The sequence below is a fragment of the Pleurodeles waltl genome, chromosome 3_1, assembly GCF_031143425.1.
Source record: "Pleurodeles waltl isolate 20211129_DDA chromosome 3_1, aPleWal1.hap1.20221129, whole genome shotgun sequence".
Taxonomy (NCBI): domain Eukaryota; kingdom Metazoa; phylum Chordata; class Amphibia; order Caudata; family Salamandridae; genus Pleurodeles; species Pleurodeles waltl.
The window spans coordinates 377,666,169-377,681,592 of NC_090440.1; the positions used below are offsets into that span (position 1 = coordinate 377,666,169).

Here is a 15,424-nt window from a genome sequence, read left to right on the forward strand (position 1 = left end):
ACACAAGCTGGCAAGCAGTGTGGCTGTGCTGAGTGAGGGGTCCCCAGGGTGGCATAAGACATGCTGCAGCCCTTAGAGACCTTCCCTGGCATCAGGGCCCTTGGTACCAGAGGTACCAGTTACAAGGGACTTACCTGGATGCCAGGGTGCGCCAATTGTGGGAACAAAGGTACAGGTAGGGAAAGAACACTGGTGCTGGGGCCTGGTTAGCAGGCCTCAGCACACTTTCAAATCATAATTTGGCATCAACAAAGACAAAAAGTCAGGGGGTAACCATGCCAAGGAGGCATTTCCTTACAACATCTTACTGCTAAAGTCTGGGTTAATTGAGTAATGACCAGGCCCTTTCCTTTTGAAAGTTAAGAATTCCAAATCAGTAATATAGGCATTCGGTGAAGACAAGTAAGTGACAGAGAGCTTTACATAGCTGAGAATGAATGTATCGAGGGACACGACCAGAAGTTAGCAGAGAATATAGCTACCTTCTTGGATGACTTATGAGGTGATTTCACATAATGGTCGTTGATCCCTTCATTCTTGACATAGTGAGTTGCCATAATTAAGATGGTCTTCCCTCTTAGGCTCTTATAAGGGCTCCAGATTACCCCTTCGACATCTACCAATATTTCTTTATACGTCTCAATTCCGGGATAAACAACTTTTTATGGGACATTAGTATCCGCAGAGTGGCAATGAACAAGCACATCGAGTACTAGTTTGATAGATGATTGGGAATGGCTCACATGTTATCATTTCACCAAGCCTCACAGTTTATAGTTGGTATTGACTGGGTGCACAGACCACAATCAGACCCCCATATACACTGTTGAGTGCTGGTCCATGAGTGACACCCACCCACTCCCCTTTCCTTGTGGTGGGCCTTTTCTGTCCAGCATTCCTCCTACTACAGTAGCTATGGTGATGCAACTGCATGGGGGTCTTACTTAAGTGATCCAGTTACAGATGGGTGTGATGCTGAAGTTGGTCCAGTCACTCCAACAATTCAAAAACAGGATACAATTGGTATCTTCAAGTGAGGAGATGCAGTGACACAAAATACTACCTGCCCATTCGAAGACCTTCAATGAGACTACAGTTTCCATATACAATTATTTATATACCTTGTCATGCTCTGACCTCATACTTGAGAAAGTATGGACGCAACCATTTTTAAATGGTTAGGCTTTGCCAGAGCTTGTTATGGAATACATGAAGTACTGTCAAAACATAAGTATGACTGTGCCAACCCATACAGCAGGTAGCAGGGGACAGCAGGGCAGGGTGACAGCAAGAGTATAGGCTTAACAGTGGAGTGGTTACAAACGGGACTACTTAACCCCTTCGCTGCCAGGCCTTTTCCCCCTCCTGTGCCGAGCCTTTTTTTGGCTATTTGGAGCAGTTCGCGCTTAGGCCCTCATAACTTTTTGTTCACATAACCTACCCACGCCAAATTTGCGTCCTTTTTTTCCAACATCCTAAGGATTCTAGAGGTACCCAGTCTTTTGGGTTCCCCAGAAGGAGGCCAAGAAATTAGCCAAAAAACAGTGAAAATTTCGTTTTTTTCAAAACAATTTGGAAAAATGGGCTGCAGAAGAAGGCGTGTGGTTTTTCCCCTGAAAAGGGCATCAACAAAGGGTTTGCGGTGCTAAAATCACCAGCTTCCCAACTTTCAGGAACAGGCAGACTTGAATCAGAAAACCCAATTTTTCAACACAATTTTGGCATTTTACTGGGACATACCCCATTTTTACGATTTTTTGTGCTTTCAGCCTCCTTCCAGCCAGTGACAGAAATGGGCATGAAACCAACGTTGAATCCCAGAAACCGCAACATTTCTGAAAAGTAGACAAAATTCTGAATTCAGCAAGGGGTAATTTGTGTAGATCCTACAAGGGTTTCCTACAGAAAATAACAACTGAAAAAGAAAAATATTGAAATTGAGGTGAAAAAAACATCAATTTTTCTGTACGTTTTACTCTGTAACTTTTTCCTGCAATGTCAGATTTTCGAAAGCAATATACTGTTACGTCTGCTGGACTCTTCTGGTTGCGGGGATATATAGGGCTTGTGGGTTCATCAAGAACTCTAGGTACCCAGAGCCAATAAATGACCTGCACCCTGCAGTGGGTTTTCATTCTATGCCGGTATACAGCAATTCATTTGCTGAAATATATAGAGTAAAAAATAGCTATCAAGAAAACCTTTGTATTTCCAAAATGGGCACAAGATAAGGTGTTGAGAAGCAGTGGTTATTTGCACATCTCTGAATTCCGGGGTGCCCATACTAGCATGTGAATTACAGGGCATTTCTCAAATAGACGTCTTTTTTACACACTGTCTTACATTTGGAAGGGAAAAATGTACAGAAAAACAAGGGGCAATAACACTTGTTTTGCTATTCTATGTTCCCCCAAGTCTCCCGATAAAAATGATACCTCACTTGTGTGGGTAGGCCTAGCGCCCGCGACAGGATATGCCCCAAAACACAACGTGGACACATCACAGAAAACAGAGCTGTTTTTAGCAAAGTGCCTACCTGTAGATTTTGGCCTCTAGCTCAGCCGCCACCTATGGAAACCTACCAAACCTGTGCATTTCTGAAAACTAGAGACCTAGGGGAATCCAAGATGGGGTGACTTGTGTGGCTCGGACCAGGTTCTGTTACCCAGAATCCTTTGCAAACCTCAATATTTGGCTAAAAAAACGCATGTTCCTCACATTTCTGTGGCATAAAGTTCTGGAATCTGAGAGGAGCCACAAATTTCCTTCCACCCAGCGTTCCCCCACGTCTCCCGATAAAAATGATACCTCACTTGTGTGGGTAGGCCTAGCGCCCGCGACAGGAAACGCCCCAAAGCGCAACGTGGACACATTCAAATTTTTGAAGGAAAACAGAGGTGTTTTTTGCAGAGTGCCTACCTGTAGATTTTGGCCTGTAGCTCAGCCGCCACCTAGGGAAACCTACCAAACCTGTGCATTTCTGAAAACTAGAGACCTAGGGGAATCCAAGATGGGGTGACTTGTGTGGCTCGGACCAGGTTCTGTTACCCAGAATCCTTTGCAAACCTCAAAATTTGGCTAAAAAAACACATATTCCTCACATTTCTGTGGCAGAAAGTTCTGGAATCTGAGAGGAGCCACAAATTTCCTTCCACCCAGCGTTCCCCCACGTCTCCCGATAAAAATGATACCTCACTTGTGTGGGTAGGCCTAGCGCCCACGACAGGAAACGCCCCAAAGCGCAACGTGGACACAGCCAAATTTTTGAAGGAAAACAGAGGTGTTTTTTGCAAAGTGCCTACCTGTAGATTTTGGCCTGTAGCTCAGCCCCCACCTAGGGAAACCTACCAAACCTGTGCATTTCTGAAAACTAGAGACCTAGGGGAATCCAAGATGGGGTGACTTGTGTGGCTCGGACCAGGTTCTGTTACCCAGAATCCTTTGCAAACCTAAAAATTTGGCTAAAAAAAACACATATTCCTCACATTTCTGTGGCAGAAAGTTCTGGAATCTGAGAGGAGCCACAAATTTCCTTCCACCCAGCGTTCCCCCACGTCTCCCGATAAAAATGATACCTCACTTGTGTGGGTAGGCCTAGCGCCCACGACAGGAAACGCCCCAAAGCGCAACGTGGACACAGCCAAATTTTTTAAGGAAAACAGAGGTGTTTTTTGCAAAGTGCATACCTGTAGATTTTGGCCTGTAGCTCAGCCGCCACCTAGGGAAACCTACCAAACCTGTGCATTTCTGAAAACTAGAGACCTAGGGGAATCCAAGATGGGGTGACTTGTGTGGCTCGGACCAGGTTCTGTTACCCAGAATCCTTTGCAAACCTCAAAATTTGGCTAAAAAAAACACATGTTCCTCACATTTCTGTGGCAGAAAGTTCTGGAATCTGAGAGGAGCCACAAATTTCCTTCCACCCAGCGTTCCCCCACGTCTCCCGATAAAAATGATACCTCACTTGTGTGGGTAGGCCTAGCGCCCGCGACAGGAGACGCCCCAAAGCGCAACGTGGACAAAGCCAAATTTTTTAAGGAAAACAGGTGTTTTTTGCTAAGTGCCTACCTGTAGATTTTGGCCTGTAGCTCAGCCGCCACCTAGGGAAACCTACCAAACCTGTGCATTTCTGAAAACTAGAGACCTAGGGGAATCCAAGATGGGGTGACTTGTGTGGCTCGGACCAGGTTCTATTACCCAGAATCTTTTACAAACCTCAAAATTTGGCTAAAAAAAACACGTTCTCACATTTCAGTGGCAGAAAGTTCTGGAATCTGAGAGGAGCCACAAATTTCCTTCCACCCAGCGTTCCCCCACGTCTCCCGATAAAAATGATACCTCACTTGTGTGGGTAGGCCTAGCGCCCGCGACAGGAAACGCCCCAAAGCGCAACGTGGACACAGCCAAATTTTTGAAGGAAAACAGAGGTGTTTTTTGCAAAGTGCCTACCTGCAGATTTTGGCCTGTAGCTCAGCCGCCACCTAGGGAAACCTACCAAACCTGTGCATTTCTGAAAACTAGAGACCTAGGGGAATACAAGATGGGGTGACTTGTGTGGCTCGGACCAGGTTCTGTTACCCAGAATCCTTTGCAAACCTCAAAATTTGGCTAAAAAAACACATGTTCCTCACATTTCTGTGGCAGAAAGTTCTGGAATCTGAGAGGAGCCACAAATTTCCTTCCACCCAGCGTTCCCCCACGTCTCCCGATAAAAATGATACCTCACTTGTGTGGGTAGGCCTAGCGCCCGCGACAGGAAACGCCCCAAAGCGCAACGTGGACACAGCCAAATTTTTGAAGGAAAACAGAGGTGTTTTTTGCAAAGTGCCTACCTGTAGATTTTGGCCTGTAGCTCAGCCGCCACCTAGGGAAACCTACCAAATCTGTGCATTTCTGAAAACTAGAGACCTAGGGGAATCCAAGATGGGGTGACTTGTGTGGCTCGGACCAGGTTCTGTTACCCAGAATCCTTTGCAAACCTCAAAATTTGGCTAAAAAAACACATGTTCCTCACATTTCTGTGGCAGAAAGTTCTGGAATCTGAGAGGAGCCACAAATTTCCTTCCACCCAGCGTTCCCCCATGTCTCCTGATAAAAATGATACCTCACTTGTGTGGGTAGGCCTAGCGCCCGCGACAGGAAACGCCCCAAAGCGCAACGTGGACACAGCCAAATTTTTTAAGGAAAACAGAGGTGTTTTTTGCAAAGTGCCTACCAGTAGATTTTGGCCTCTAGCTCAGCCGCCACCTAGGGAAACCTACCAAACCTGTGCATTTCTGAAAACTAGAGACCTAGGGGAATCCAAGATGGAGTGACTTGTGTGGCTCGGACCAGGTTCTGTTACCCAGAATCCTTTGCAAACCTCAAAATTTGGCTAAAAAAACACATGTTCCTCACATTTCTGTGGCAGAAAGTTCTGGAATCTGAGAGGAGCCACAAATTTCCTTCCACCCAGCGTTCCCCCACGTCTCCCGATAAAAATGATACTTCACTTGTGTGGGTAGGCCTAGTGCTCGCAACAGGAAATGGCCCAAAACACAACGTGGACACATCACATTTTTTCATAGAAAACAGTGCCTACGTGTGGATTTTGGCCTCTATCTCAGCCGGCACCTGGGGAAACCTAGCAAACCAGCGCATTTTTGAAAACTAGAGACGTAGGGGAATCCAAGATGGGGTGATTTGCGGGGCTCTGACCAGGTTCTGTTACCCAGAATCCTTTGCAAACATCAAAATCTGGCCAAAAAACACTTTTTCCTCTCATTTCGGTGACAGAAAGTTCTGGAATCTGAGAGGAGCCACAAATTTCATTCCACCCAGCGTTCCCCTAAGTCTCTCCACAAAAATGGTACCTCACTTGTGTGGGTAGGCCTAGCGCCGACGAAAGGAAATGGCCCAAAACACAACATGGACACAACATATTTTTTCACAGAAAACAGAGGTGTTTTTTGCAAAGTGCCTACCTGTGGATTTTGGCCTCTAGCTCAGACGGCCCAAGGGGGGGGAAAAATGCCCTAAAATAAATTTGACCCCCCCTGCCCAGGAGCGACCCTTGCCTACGGGGTCGCTCCCCCTGCGTGACATTGGCGCCAAAAAACAAATCCCCGGTGCCTTGTGGTTTCTGCCCCCTTGGGGGCAGATTGACCTAAAATCGACCAATCTGCCCCCAAGGGGGGCAGAAATGGTCTAAACACAGTTTTCTCCCCAGGGGAGCGACCCTTGTCTGATGGGTCGCTCCCCATCTCTAAAAAAACAAACAAAAAAAAAAAAAACACCCCAAAAAAATGTGCCCTGTCGCCTACAGGTTTCTGCCCCCCCTGGGGGCAGATCGGCCTAATAATAGGCCGATCTGCCCCTGGGGGGGCAGAAACCTGTAGGCGCCAGGGCAAATTATTTTTTTGTGTTTTTTTTTTTTTCTCCCCAATAGGTCGATCTGCCCCCAGGGGGGGCAGAGATGGCCTAAAATAATTTTGTCCCCCCCAACACCCCCCCTCCGGGGAGCGACCCTTGACTACAAGGTCGCTCCCCTTGCGTGACGGCGCAAAAAAAAGATCCCTGGTGCCTAGTGGTTTCTGCCCCCCTTGGGGGCAGATTGACCTAAAATCGGCCGATCTGCCCACAAAGCAGGCAGAAATGGCCTAAATACATTTTGCCCCTCCAGGGGAGCGACCCTTGTCCAAGGGGTCGCTCCCCATCTGTAAAACAGAAAAACAAAAAAATCCCTGGTGCCTAGTGGTTTCTGCCCCCCTTGGGGGCAGATCAGCCGAATCAAAATAGGCTGATCTACCCCCCCAGGGGGGCAGAAATGGCCTAAAATAATCCCCCCCCCCCCAGGGAGCGACCCTTGCCTAAGGGGTCGCTCCCCTTGCGTGAAATTCACGCCAAAAAAAAACCTCCCTGGTGTCTAATGGTTTCTGCCCCCCTTGGGGGCAGATTGGCCTCATCAAAATGGCCTAAATATATTTTGCCCCCAAGGGGAGCGACCCTTGCCTAAGGGGTCGCTCCCCACCTAAAAAAAAAAGAAAACATAACAAAAAGAAAAGAAAAAAAGAAATGATCCCTGGTGCCTAGAGGTTTCTGCCCCCCCTGGGGGCATATTCTGCCCCCGGGGGGGGCAGAAAAGGCCTTCCCAAAAAAAAGCCCCCCCTGGGAGCGACCCTTGCCCAAGGGGTCGCTCCCGTTGCGTGAAATTCACGCAAAAAAAAAAACTCCCTGGTGTCTAATGGTTTCTGCCCCCCTTGGGGGCAGATTGGCCTCATCAAAATAGGCCAATCTGCCCCCAAGGGGGGCAGAAATGGCCTAAATATATATTGCCCAGTAGGGGAGCGACCCTTGCCTAAGGGATCGCTCCCCACCTAAAAAAAAAGAAAACATCACAAAAACAAAAAAAGGTCCCTGGTGCCTAGAGGTTTCTGCCCCCCCTGGGGGCAGATCGGCCTAATAATAGGCCAATCTGCCCCCAGGGGGGGCAAAAAAGGCCTTCCTAAAAAAATGCCCCCCCTGGGAGCGACCCTTGCCCAAGGGGTCGCTCCCTTTTGACAATATCATTGAGAAAAAAAAAATCCCTGGTGTCTAGTGGGGTTTCAAAAGCCGGATTGCAAGCAATCCGGCTTTTGAAACCTGTGAGAGACTTCAAAGGGAAGGAAATACATTTCCTTCCCTTTGAAGCCTCTCGGGGCCTCCCCCATGGGATTGAAAGAGAAATGCAAAAGCATTTCTCTTTCAATCGAGCTGGAAGCTTTGCTTCCAGCGCGATGGGGGAGACCCTGTGACTAATCAGCGCACGCTCGCATGCTGACGTCACAGGGGGGGGGTTGGGGGGGAACCCCACAGAGGGAGCGCTAGCGCTCCCTCTGGGCTCTGTGCACAGGACATAATGGTTACGTCCTGGGCACAGCAGCACTGTGCCTCAGGACGTAACCATTACGTCCTGGGCACAGAAGGGGTTAAAGTCCCATGTAACCTTCTACAAAATGCCTTGAATTTAGCCTACCCAGTCAATGCCAACCTATAAAAAAAATTGTCAACAGCAAATGGCTTTAAGGGCTGACCAAAAGCGCACTCTTCTTGTAGTGTATGGAGGTATGTATGTAGGTATGTATGTATGCTTGCATATGTGTGTGGCATAAGGTTTCCGACAGACAGCTACAGATTAAAGATAATGGGTAAACAAATTAGGCAGCACTATACTAATGGTTGTTGGCAAATTCCTCTTGCTTTCTACAACTACATACAGCTATTTAAAAGGAAACATACTGATCTAATTAAATGTTTACCTGAATCAATGATCACACAAAATATACCATCACAGCAAAGGCTTTTGCTCTGCTAGTGCCAGAAAGCAAAGCACTAATCTTGCAGTCTGAATCCAACAGGGGCCCAAACCCACTATCAAGCAAACATGTAATCCCATGTTGGCTAGAAAAACGCCCATGGAAAGGGGAATAGGACAAGACACCCAAAATACCACTTAGACTGTAAATCTCTTCTTAACCTTGCTGCAGCGTCTCATATTTTTTGTCACACATTCTATATCTTCTCTGTTTCAGACTCTGAGTTTGCAACCACCTTCTTTCTCATAACAATCCGTTCTTGAAAAACTTTGAAAGTTATTATTTAATAAACTGTAATAATATACATTCTATGTGTTTTTATATTATTGTCCTTTGATCAGATGAGAGAGGCCTATGACTTAGTTGAGGCGGACAGGCTAATGTATTACCAGGTTCGGCATTGGGCTCTCTTGCCGGCGAACCGAGCGTTGATAGATAGGCCTCTCACGTTATTTGAGAAATGGTTGTTCTTAAAGAAGAATAAGAGAATTATCTCGGAGATATATCACCTTCTACAAGGAGCGAGCCGTCCGCCGAAGTCAAAGGGCCAGCTGAGGTGGGAGAAGGAGCTGGAGAGGGATCTCTCGGACGAGGAATGGGACAGCATATTTTATAGAACACACCATACAGCCTACAGCGCGGCAGGGACAGAGATATCATATAAGATCGCCTCTTACTGGTACTATAGCCCGGCGCGAGTGCATGCATGGGATCAGGCTAGGACGGACCTTTGCTGGAGAGGCTGTGGAGCTACGGGCACACTGGTACACTTGCTTTGGCACTGCCCCAAGTTACATCGTTATTGGGGAAATATTATAGATGAGATAGATGAGGCATTCCAGGTCACGCTTCCGAGATTCCCATCATATATCCTACTGGGGCTGCCTAATCACCCTTACTTTCCCGTTAAGATCTCTAAAGGTGAGGCAGATAGCGCTGGCGCTCAATGCAGCGCTGCAATTGATTCTAGCGCTCTGGGGAACAGATAGAGTTCCAACTCGGGTTGCATGGCTTCAGAAGCTCTGGTTTCTCCTCGCAATGGAGAAACTTACGTTGGCCGCCCAGCAGCGGGCAGAAGACTTGGGTGCACTGTGGAAGCCTTTTGTTTCGGCTTCTCTCTGTAGAATTTACCGAGTTGACATGCCCGACCTATCTAAGAGTTTTGAGGTTGATCTGAATTATAAGAGGGGGCGCGAGAGGGGGTGACGGTGGGGAAAGGCGATTGATATTATGGGGTCAGAGTGGGGAGAGACAGATGGACGACACGATCTCTTTGGGAGGTACTGTTGTAATGTTTTTTTGTTGTTTTATTTATGTTTGTGTGGTTCCTAATAGCAGGCTGAATTGTTTAGGTCTTTTGATTATTGTCATCAGCATATGACTCAGTAAAGAGGGGGCCCTTCGGAGGTCCATATCAGCATGATTTGGGGATTTAGGAGAGGACCCTCTGTATGAAACTATGATGTGTCATTGTGCTGATGTATACCATTTCGGCCCTGTGCTGTGCGATGTTTTGTATGTTTTGCTTTTCTATAAAACAATAATAAAAAATATTTGATCCTAAAAAAACAATGCAAATGAACTTGATTGGCACTTTTTGGTATACAGGTTTTAGTGGGGGTTTTGTTTACATTCTGGTGTGACACATCTGAAGCACACTCTCAGGGTGCTCATGCACGACATGAAAACTCTGCACTTTAGAAGACACCTCAGCCAACCCCAAACCACAAGTGTGCACTGTAGGACAGGGTCCTACATAGTAGCCCACTAGGAGAGGTGCAGAAAGTGTTAGACCTGACAACCTTAGAGTGGTCTTCCTCCAACTTTTTGCCTTTCTCCCTCCATTTTTCTGATCTCCTTTTTGCTGGTTTTAGGACTCTGCAAACTTTACCACTGCTGACCAGTGCTAAAGTGCTTGCGCTCTCTCCCCTAAACATGGTAAAATTGGCTCATACCCAATTGGCATATTTCATTTACTAATCAGTCCCTAGCGCACTAGATGTGCCAGGGCCTGTAAATTAAATGCTACTAGTGGGCCGTCAGCACTGATTGTGCCACCCACATAAGTAGCCCCTTAACCATGTCTCAGGTCTGCCACTGCTAGCCCTGTATGTGCAGTGTTGCTGCCACTTCGACTTGGCATTTAAAACTACTTGCCAAGTCTTAAACTCCCCTTTTCTTCCATTTAAGTCACTCCCTAAGGTAGGCCCTAAGAAACCCATAGGGCAGGGTGCTATGTAAGTAAAAGGCAGGAAATGTAATTATAAGTTTAACATGTCCTGGTAGTGAAAAACTCCCAAAAGTCATTTTCACTACTGTGAAGACTGCTCCTCTCATAGGCCAGCATTAGAGATACCCTTATATGCTTTTCAGTAGTAATTTCTGATCGGAGAGGAATAGACTTGTCACATTTGGAATGGTTGTGAGAAATCCTACTTACTGGTGAAGTTGGCTTCTACATTACAATTTCAGAAATGCCATTTTCAGAAAATACTATAAATTACAGAGCAATCCAATTTTCCCCAAGGAATTGGGCAATACAGATGAGTAAACAGAAGGTGTTCCTGGAGGAATTATTTCATGACCAAAACTAAACAAGTTATGACAACCATCAATCTACCAATGGTCCATGAGCCAATTCCATACATGAATAAATAAAAGACAAGTATTTAGATTACATCAAAGAATGAATTGTTTTATATTTGCATCAGCCAATATTTATGGTTATCAAAACAATACATATCAAAGCATCAATTAAAGGTATAGTTATCAAAGCAACAAAAATCAAAACATCAATCAATGGGTTTCACACATATGTAGACGCACTGGCGACCCCTCTTGTCCCCCTTACAATTTACCTGGGGAATAGCAGGAGAACACAACCCTCCTGACTTTCAAATATGACAGGACTGTCACAATCCAGTCAAATATCATTCCAAGAGTTAAAGGTGGACCTCTGCACTTCATGAGATCAGTTCAGTAATGGAGGGTATACTGTCAACATTTCGATCTCCAATCCTCCAATAGGCAACAATAGTCCACAAGACCATCCTCAGGACACAGTGTCAAATTTGAATATCCTACAAATGTTGCTTCCAGAAGTAAAAACGACTCAAATATTTATACCTGGCCAACAGAAATCACAACACTTCAATGATTAATGAATAGTGGAGTGGTGAGACAGACGAACTTCAATACCAGAAGATTTAATTAATCACTATTCTGGCCCGAAAGAGTCTGCATCTTCACTACGGGGGGGGGATGAGCACAGGATAACTTAAGATGTGTTGTGACTTACCTGACTAGGATTGTGGTCCTCTCTTGGACAGGGTGCACACCTCTGCCAAGTAGAGACGCAATTTTTAATCAATTGATGATTAAGGATAATTCATTACCAATGGGGTTTGTGAACGGCTGATGGGGCACATCCTACAGCTAAAGACAGAGAAAACAAGGTAGTTTAAAGTCAGAGAGCAAAATGGGTCCCATGCGTGGCCACAAGTCGACCCACTAGATTCACCATTACTAAATCTGCTTTTTTTTTTTTTCGCCTCTTAGATCCATATTGGACAGATTTGTCAGTGTAAATAGCAGATCTTCGCAAATGTTGGTGATTTTTGCCTGCTTCTGGAGTTTGCTCATGTATCTTCATGGCCCACCCAAGTTTCTTCATAGCTCTCTCAGATGCAGAATCCTGCAGCTGGGCCTGCCTGGTTATCTGGCTTCAGGTGTGTGTTCCTTGAAAAAAAGGGAATGTTTTACCCAAACCTCCATGCGGAATTCATTTGTGTCTAGGAATAATAGCAGGTTCCCTATCTGGAGAAACACAGGTGACAGTGTCTGGTGGGATGGAAAACTGGTTAACCTGGTACATCTGCTTCTCTGCCTGGTTTCAAGGAGGGGAAGGTTGTCCTTTCCCACCTACAAAAAGTAATTTCCCCGACAGCGGTGAGGGGGTTGTCGAATTACAAGGGGCAGGTTATGCAGTGGTCCTCAAACTTTTTAATGTTGTGTTCCCCCTTCAAATTCCCCCACCCCGTGGGAAAAAAAATAATTGGGCCTTCCCCATAATGAAAATATTCTTTCACAATGATGCTATAACATTTACAACGTTTAACTATGTCTAAACATATTTAAACATTGCACTTAAGTTCTGTTATCTCATTTAAAAATGCAATCAAATACATGATTGCCAAAGATCCTATCCTGGGCAGCCAAGTCTTACTAAAGTTTAAACGTATAGACAGTGTGATTCTTTGTCAGAAATTTGGTGGGGGGAGGTCTGAGGATTATTTAGAGTCATCCCGTTTGACACCTACTCCAAGCCAGCGTGTGAATGACAAAAAATTTAAGTGCTGGCCCATTACGTAATGGCTAACTTCTGCTCATTTGTTTTCACTTAAAGCAAAGCACTGTTATCAGCATGATGGTTCTCTCGGTCAGATCCTGGCGCCCCTCCTTGGATCAAGTAAGGTTCCCCAGGCGGGCGCGCCACCCAGTTTCAAGACCTCTAGGTTACAGTGTTCTGGCTGTAGAGTGGTGTTATCTTCTAATCATGGTCCACTTTCCGGGAGAGGGTTGGCTGAGTCGCCTAGGTGGGATGAGGGGGTGGGGTGAACTGGGTCCCAACATGAGAGGAGTGTCTGTTTCCCTGCATGGCAGAAGCATCAGTGGTTCGTGGTTGAGAACGAAGTTTTTTGATCGGGGAGGCATAAGGGTGTCTGTCTTTAGAAGATGCAGACTGGAAGGGTGGGTTTGGCCTCCCTGCCTGTAGAAGGAGATCTGCTGCCCATCCTTGCAGGCCTTCCCCAATTGTGGATGGGTGTGGCCCTCTTCCTGAAGTAGCACTGCAGTTACTTGACTGGGACAAAAACAGTGCGCATAGAGGCGTTCTGGTGAAGATGACGGATAGAAAACTGTGAACTGGGGGAATGCTGTGCTCCGTAGGCGAGAACAGAAAAAGCTGCGTCTCATCTTAGAGCCTGCCACTGGACCGCTGCGTCGCCCCCTTCCATCCCTCCTGCCTGCACCACAAGCACCACCAGCCTCTGTACTCACCCTGGCAGGCCAGTGGGGGTAGCCCTTCATCTTGGCGAACACCAGGTCTCCAGACTTGTAGTCTCGGGGCCGCGGGCGCGCCATGTCTCCCTGTAAACACCGGAACCCTACCTCACCGCAGCAATAGCCAATCACAGGAAGGCTAGCGACGGAGAAGCAGTCCGCTCGCTCTCCCGGTCTGACAGTCTTCCGTTGGGCCAGAGTGAGCGATGACGGAATAACCAGCCCCGGGCTGGCAAACAAACAGCGGCTGACGCTGCCACCGAGGGCTGCGCCTGTCACACTGTGAAAAAATAAATCCACCTGCGCGTCCTTCCCTCAGCCCGGATGCTCCGTCGACAATGGTGCGTGAAAAAATAAAACCGTCACCTGCACACGTATGTGTGCGTTAAAGATACGTGTCGTTGTGGTCTTCTGGCCGCCTAATAGGCAGCGACCGAGGCATGGCTAACAGTAGGAATGCCGCTTGCTATTCAAATCTTCTTCAGGCAGCGACAGAAAACATGTTTTTTTCCGGCGTGATCATTTCAGTGGTACATAGATTGCCATTCTTATAGGATGACGCTCTGTTGTGAGTAAAACGAAGCTATGGAGGCCACTATAAGATGGAAGTATCAGAAATACGCCTTTTGGGGCAATGAGAAGTTCTAAAATATCTTGAAACTGCTGCAAAACTCCGGAAATGGAAGGTCTAACTTGCAGCCTATGGAGGAGGCAGTTCTAACCCCCTCCCCCACACATAAAAACCTACAATATGCTTATATATGGCCCCAAATAGCACATTTTATAGCACAGTTTTCACACAAATAGGTATAAAACCGAAAAATTCGGAAGGGACCCTAAGGAAAAATTACTATAATGGTGTGACAAAATAGTCACACCTTAGGACTGCTTGTGGTTCATTATCCCTAAGAACACTTTCCAAAAACGGTGGCAAGTATTGCTGCAAATATGGCTGAATGAGAGCGCTGACTTCTCCGTACTATGAAGAAGAGATGGGTAAGTCAACAAACTAAAAGGATGAGCCAAGGCAGAGAAAATCAAATGCTTTGGCTTTACTCCAAGGGCCTCTGCACAGCTAGAAAACTGTTTGGCAAGTAAATCCTGCAACAAACGTCATATAAAAATATGTTACAGTCTCTTGAAAGTTCAAGCAAGTGTATTTCTTTAACAAAAGGGAAGCATTTCACCTTAGTATTTTAGATTATATCAGTACATTGAGAGGCATTTATTAGAAGTGATAGTTTAAAAAAATATATTCATGCCCCTTCCTCCCCACCAATGACAACACCAGTAGTGAACCAACAGGCAAGTCAGCTGTCATGCGCAGCCAAAATGTGGCATATGTTTTTAATATACATGGAGCAACACTGTAGTAAAGACGAGGTTTTTGTACAGCACAATGAAGAAGAAAGGAGGGATGACAAAATACAATAATTGTCTAAGAGCACACAATTCGGTCATGCGGGTAAGACGGTATTGGGGACAGGGTTTCTGGTTTCGTGATGTGCAGTTCAGTCACTCGATGAGCAGCTCTTTCTCTCACCTATTTTACATCATTAGTTAATGCTCTATTCTTAATTTTGGGGGATTAGTGAGAACATGGGTGGGAATCAAAAGCCAGGGACTGTTTTCAACCCCTGTCTTTAGAGGTTTTTCAATTTGTCTTTACTCATGTAGTTACATGACAATTGTAGGGGTTAACATGCAGAGTGGAAAATTTCACTGTAAGTTAAGTCAAATTAAAATTAACCTTTAATTATTTCTTCTCTGAAAGGTTTCTTTACAAATAGAAAAATAACTCTTTGCCTTCTCATTTCCCTCTGACAGCAGCCTTGAAACTTACCACATCAACTGTTTTCTATGACCACCTTCCATAACGACACCAGGAAGGGGAGTCAATAGGCTTTTTTATGCTGATGGAAATGTCTGATGTTATCAGGAAGACGCTGAGCTGTTACGGCCTGCACCCATGACTCTACTATTGTGCTGGACTGTTTCCCTTCCCTATTTCTTCATGGAGTTTAACTACA

General features: G+C 46.0%; 1 protein-coding gene across 1 annotated transcript in view; it reads right to left on the reverse strand.

Annotated features, from left to right (window-relative positions):
• HDGFL3 (HDGF like 3) overlaps positions 1-13,852 on the reverse strand; it is a 407,249-nt gene extending 393,397 nt beyond the window's left edge. Inside the window, exon 1 of the mRNA XM_069222565.1 lies at positions 13,392-13,852. Within this exon, the coding sequence (XP_069078666.1) occupies positions 13,392-13,475 (84 nt within the window). The 5' untranslated portion in view covers positions 13,476-13,852. The remainder of the gene's footprint in view (positions 1-13,391) is intronic.
• Between the last annotated feature and the right edge of the window lie 1,572 nt (positions 13,853-15,424).